The 6,178-nt window shown below is 33.8% G+C and overlaps 2 protein-coding genes across 2 annotated transcripts in view; both read right to left on the bottom strand.

The window, feature by feature from the left end:
• tmem120aa (transmembrane protein 120Aa) overlaps positions 1-1,556 on the bottom strand; it is an 8,433-nt gene extending 6,877 nt beyond the window's left edge. The window contains exons 1-2 of the mRNA XM_007562993.2: positions 1,383-1,556; positions 51-169 (exon numbers count right to left, since the gene is read on the bottom strand). Of these exons, the coding sequence (XP_007563055.1) occupies positions 51-169; positions 1,383-1,460 (197 nt within the window). The 5' untranslated portion in view covers positions 1,461-1,556. The remainder of the gene's footprint in view (positions 1-50; positions 170-1,382) is intronic.
• Positions 1,557-2,265: 709 nt separating this feature from the next.
• Positions 2,266-6,178, bottom strand: part of styxl1 (serine/threonine/tyrosine interacting-like 1) — a 6,759-nt gene continuing 2,846 nt past the window's right edge. The window contains exons 5-8 of the mRNA XM_007563009.2: positions 4,510-4,658; positions 4,321-4,418; positions 3,756-3,868; positions 2,266-2,527 (exon numbers count right to left, since the gene is read on the bottom strand). Coding sequence (XP_007563071.1) covers positions 2,393-2,527; positions 3,756-3,868; positions 4,321-4,418; positions 4,510-4,658 — 495 coding nt within the window. The 3' untranslated portion in view covers positions 2,266-2,392. The remainder of the gene's footprint in view (positions 2,528-3,755; positions 3,869-4,320; positions 4,419-4,509; positions 4,659-6,178) is intronic.

Consider the following 6,178-nt stretch of genomic DNA (forward strand, 5'->3'; position numbering starts at 1 on the left):
TATATATATCATCTGCTATTGAGTTAACCCCATTTCCTGTTGCCACTGACTTCTTCAACTGAAGACTGAGCTCTTTCAGTTTCTTCCTCTGCCGTGCTATGGCGCTGGAGCAGCTGCTCTGCAGTTTGGTCATTTCTTCAAGCTTCTGTTTATATAAACGATGGGTCTCCTGCAGGTGGAGTAGATTAACGAGGCATTCTTACTCATTTTTAAATAACGTCTCTACCGTTGTTGCACGTTCGTTTTTCTGCACTGATGTACTGTATTGTAAATAGTCTGTCTTTTTCAATGTTATATAGATATTTTTGGAAAAGTGATGATCTGACTCCACTGCACATCCCTCGGACTGCTAGTTTGATATTTTAATTATTGTCACTGTTATGGTTAATCTTGTTTTTTATATCTTACACTTTTTGTGTTAACATTTATATCTAATGCTGCCATTACACATGAATATTCCCCTTTGCAGAACAATAAAGGCTGTTTCTATTCTATTCTACAAAACAGTGGAGAATTATTAATAATTTTGCTGTAAACAAAAATATACATATTTTTGTTTTCTTTATTATTATTTAGAAATAAAAAAGAACAGAGCTGTAAAACAATTAAGTAATTTTTAATATAATGTATTAGCTTCCTAAAAAATGCCAAAAGTCTTTTTTTTTGGCAAACAGTGATTTTTGAATATAAGAATAAATAAAAAAATAAATAAATAAATAAATCACCACCAAAATATGCTCTGGCGGGAAAATGGCAAAAAATGACTAATCCTATTGTTTTAGGAAGATGATGATATAATGAAATCTACACAGCAGAATGGACACAAAGATGTGCTATATCGAAAAAAACTTTTTATATAGTCAATATTTTTTTATCATTTATTTCAGAAAGTGAAACTAGTATATTTTAAACATCCATTATTCATAATGAGTTGTTATTTTGATTAATTTGGCTCAAAGAGAAAAAAAACCCAAATTAAAAAAAAAATCAAAATATTTTATAAAATCAATGGAAAAAGATAGTTTTAAACACAAAATCTCAAGTTTCTGGAATTACAAGTTCATTTATATGGTCTCTTTTGCAAGAATTACTGCATAATGCCATGAAATAGGATTATTGTGAAATATATTACAGCTAATTCTGACCTTCTTAACATTTCAACAGATATGTAGTTGCAAGTAAAATAACACATTATCAAATCTGTCACATATGAACCGATCTGTTAAAAAAATGTATTTAAATGTTCCTGATAATTATCATTTAATCTTTATCTGCTAAAGGTGGATCCCACCCGCCAGTCTCCCCATCTACACCGTCTGTTAGCTTATCCGGGCAGCAAGCGTTTATTGTTTACTATGGCCGGATACAATAACTAAACAAACCTGAATATTATGGTAATCTTTCTCCAAATCCTCCCATTCCCGAAAACATTCGGATAAATTCGTTGGACTGAACAACATTTCTCCTCCGATGCTTGGAAATCTCTAGGAATTGTGAAATAATCGAACGCTCCTGTGCAACAGTTGTAACCGTCAAAGCAACATCCGTGAACGACACACGCTTCCAGCAGATGCCTTTCGCAATAAAAGCATCACGTTTAAGACGCTCGGGAAATGCAAAACTACTATGAACGTGCTTTGACAAATGCTGGTATCTGCTGCTACAACTGCTCCACTTTCATTTACTACTTTAAAACATTGTTCGCCTCTCCTTTCTGTAGGTGCATACACTTTTATTTTTTAGAACTACATCCGGTATGTCGGTAGCATTGTTCCTATAGTAATTTTAAGCAATTTTTATTTACTAGTTCGTCCAATCAGAACATACCTCGTGATTCCGTTATGTCTTCTCAGCCAATCAGAATCAGCGTATTATGACTCCACCTCACATTCACGCCGGAGGAACTATACGTTAGCTCGTCCGCCATATTGTGACTGGCAATATCCCTAAGTGACTTCTTTTAAAGCAGGGGTGTACAAATTATTTATTTGATCTTAAATTAATGTAAATTTAATAAATTGATCAATTATCAAACAATTAAAATGACATGCTTCTTGGTGAAAATAATTAACCATATATTAACTATATGTTTATTATTTAAATATAAAATATGTTTTTTAAAAATCTGATTTTTTTGGCCTTCAAGTGCTTTTTGCTTGACAATTTTGACCCAGGTGACACAAGGTTTGGGAGTCCCAGGTATCACAAACTTGGGATACCAGGTGCCCCAGGCATCACCCAGGAGACAAAAAGTACATCATAAAATTCACACTCTTCCACAAACATGGGTTTATTATGGACATTTTGTACATTGCCTATTTAAAATAAATGTCCAAGAATTTGTCAAACAAATTAACATACATGACAGATTGACTGCGACATGTATTATTGTTCATAAAAATGGAGGTTTTGACAAATCAGTGTCTTTCTTTCCAATGGTGAGAACCTCCCACTGACACAGCTGCTGTAGAAATCCTGTGTTGGGCCTCACGGTGGATTTACATTTAGTAATGTATGTCCAGGCTTCCTACAAATGGCAAATCAACAAAATAATGTTTTATTATTTTGTTGATTAAAATAATCAACAAAAGCAGTCTTGATTAAATTCAAGACTGCTTGAATTTTGCAGTCTTTCGGAACTCAAGACAAATGTCATCTTTAAAATAATTTGATGTTTGTCTTGAAAGTCCAAATAACATAGTTTCAAACACCACTAGTAAAATAAGTGCTCTCCACCAGAGGATAAATTATATTGTTTCGAGGGGTTGCCCTAGTTTTATTTATTCCTTTATTGAGTTTATTTGTTAAATGACATAAGAAAACGCTAATTCCACATGTTTTTAGTTATGTAGTTGTTAGCAGTCATACAATAATTGTTGACAAACTCAAGTTACCTAACTTGAAACAATATCACTTACACACTGAGAGATATGAATGGGATTGTATGTTGTGAGTTTAGTAGGCACCATTTCATCTCTACACCTCAAAGATGCTGTTTTACATTTTTTTCACCAGTAAAAAGAAAATCAACAATGATTGCAATTTTTACTTAGGTTGGGTAAAAATAACTTCTTTTTTACACATGTAAATACAAAATTGAAAACAGTCATTCCATTTATGGACTATAAAATCACTGGGACACACATTGTGACACTTAAAACTGGCAATATGTCTCAATGCCAAAAACTAAACAAAAACGTGTTTACAGTCATGCTCTGAATAACTTTTACATTAATTATTTTTAAGTTGAGTCAGTGGAGAATGGAGTACAGAGTGTAATCCATGGCGTGAAGATTCTAAGAAAATAATGGTTCCACATTATTGGTGGCTAATAATGCTGAACGTGGAATCTGATGTTGAGTTTCAAAAACCGCTTGATGAAAGAGCTATTTTGGTATTTTTAAGGAAATTTTACTTCAATTGATCATCTGTAGTTAATATGGAAATATCAGAATATGAGAAAACGGGCAAAAGTTTTCACTTTCTTGTGAATAATTTTGTCATTTTACTATTTCTAAAATGAAGAGCAAATCTAAAAATATTTTACTTCCTGTTGAGTCATTTTTGACCACAAAGCAAAAAAAAAAAGTACAGTTTTTCATAGTTTTTTTTTTCTTCATTAAAAACAATATTTCACATATGGTAAATTAAGTTGAAACCATTGGCTAAATTGTTACTTGGATATAAAATAATGCTTTTTTTTTCTTTTACTTTCATGATTTGTGTTCATACTGTTCTGTATAATTCATACTTGCCTCCAGTGTGTATCTGAAGTAGTGTATGAAGAATGCGAGTACCACAGCGCTGCAGCGGCTTATGCCCTCCCTGGAAACTATCAGGACACGAGATCCTTCATCAATGTGAGAACCTAAACAACAAAGAAGTTACCATTTGATTTTAAAAAATAATAATACATAATAGTTTGCTCTTTCTGTTTTTCTAGCAAATTTGCAACTTTTTAAAAAAATTTCAGGATTTTTGCCTAGAAAATGTCTGATTTTTTCTAGCAAATGTTCAACTTTTCCAACTGAAACTTTTCAAAATCTGAAATTTTTCTAGAAAATTTCAGATTTTTTTTTCTAGCTAAATTTTGACTTTTCAAACTCAGGAACTTCCAAAAATTTCTAGAAACACTACCTTTTAGATTAATCTAAAAGCCTTTGAGAAATTTTAGCATACATTTACTCCTTTTTCTGCAACGGCGCAAATGCACGAATTTAACTCTTTTCTGACTCATTTATGTTTAACATAATAATTAAAGATTACATGCTAATGTGTTAACATCCACGCCACATAAACAAAAACATGTCCAATACTCACTGATAAAATTGCATATTGTTTCGAAGTTTGAATATAAATCCGACTCCACCTCGTCAGCCAGCGGGATGTCAAGGATCTCCCGGGTTTCTTTTTCAGACCTGGAAGTTAACAATTACGTTTACAAAAAAAATAAAATAAAAGGAACTCATAAAGGATTTTGAATCGTTTGCGAGTTTGAACTGGTCTTACTGTGAAAAGTCACTCTGAGTGAAATGTGAGATGCTGACGATTGCACGGATTTTCAGGTTCCACAGGGAGCCCTGGCTTTGTTTCAGGTCTCCCATATACAGCAGTCCAGGTATAATCTCCAAAGGATAAAGCTTCAAGTTTTCAAGCTCCTGAGATGAATCCACACATATATTTGACTATGATGAACTGGACGCAGCTCAGATCTTATCGTTTCTCTTTGTAAAAGTTACAGAGAAATCTAAAGGTGGAGGGATGGTTTTATATGTTCTGCAGTGGATAGCATATTCTATAAATAAGATCATCACTCATTTTAGGCTTTTTCACATTTGATCATATTACAACAATGGGCTTCAATGTGTTTTATAAATATTTTATGTAGCAGATATCACAAAATTGTGGATAATATGGAGTGAAATGTTTAAATTAAATCAAATTAGGAAGAGTAAGTCTGAATGCATATACACCAGTGACGTGCGGTCAGGGTAGGCTGGTGAGGCAGAGCCTCACCATGTCATCATGGAAGAATAGTAATAAAATCATTTATATTGCTATTTTCACCGTGTGGTTTGTACTATAAAGTACCTATTTTTACTTAGCTTACCCAATTCTGATTATTTTTTCTTCAAAATCGCTGGATTTTCGCATTTTCCCATTCAAATGCTCAGAAGCGAAGCCGGTGAGGCAGCAGTGAGCTGAGCCTCACCTGGGATTGCGCAACCTCTCGCTAACTACACTGGCTGCCATTCTATGAGAGCAAGTTCGTCCTGTCTGTACGCCGGCAATAAAATGACTAAAAAACATTTAATATATGGACTGATTTTCCATAATTTAGCTTATGCCTATAATGTACAGTGTTTTTTTTGTCACCAAGTGTGTGTATCGTGTTTTGTGTGCGGAGGAGTACGGAGCCCTCCAGGGGACATGGGTTTTTTTTTTTTCTTTTGCGTTCCCTCGCAAAACGTTTGCGTTCCCTCGCAATACTTTTGCGTTTAGTCGTTTAGATTACTGGTGTGTTGGCTTTGTGTGTATTGGTCAATCCTCGCAAAGTTTGGAGCATGGTAATCTAAATGGAATAAATCGATAATTGTGACAGAACAAAGAAAATGTTTGGAGTTGATTGATACACGGACAGATGAGATTCCCAGAGTTAACCCAGTGCGGCCCTCTACCACCACTAGTTTGCCGTGTTTTATAATAATAAAACGTGTTTATTATTATTAACTCTTTGGTAATCTTCCCATTCATACTTGATGACAGTCACACACACATCGACACGCCCACCACAGCAGGTGTCAAAGACGCTGCTTCTGTCATATCAATAATTACTTATTTAATTCATATGGCTCTTGCAGAGCCTCAGTGAAAATGTGTTTATTATTATTAACTCTTTGGTGCAAAAGAAACTGGTTGAAAAATCGATTTATTTACTGCAAGTTTATGTCTGTTAAGGTTGAGATGGAACGGCACTGAAAGCAGTCATTTAAACCATTCAGACTACGAACACAATAGAGACACAATTAATACTGTCAGATGACTTACCCCGCGTTAATAACTCAGAAATAGTCCAAATAGTTTGGATGTATTTTTATTTCTTTCCTACTTACGGAAAGTTTCTGTTTATATCATAAGTTTGTTGTGCCTTTCTATACTAAAGAAAAAGATATAAAAC

This window comes from Poecilia formosa, unplaced genomic scaffold, assembly GCF_000485575.1.
Source record: "Poecilia formosa unplaced genomic scaffold, Poecilia_formosa-5.1.2 Scaffold143, whole genome shotgun sequence".
NCBI classification, from domain to species: Eukaryota; Metazoa; Chordata; class Actinopteri; order Cyprinodontiformes; family Poeciliidae; genus Poecilia; species Poecilia formosa.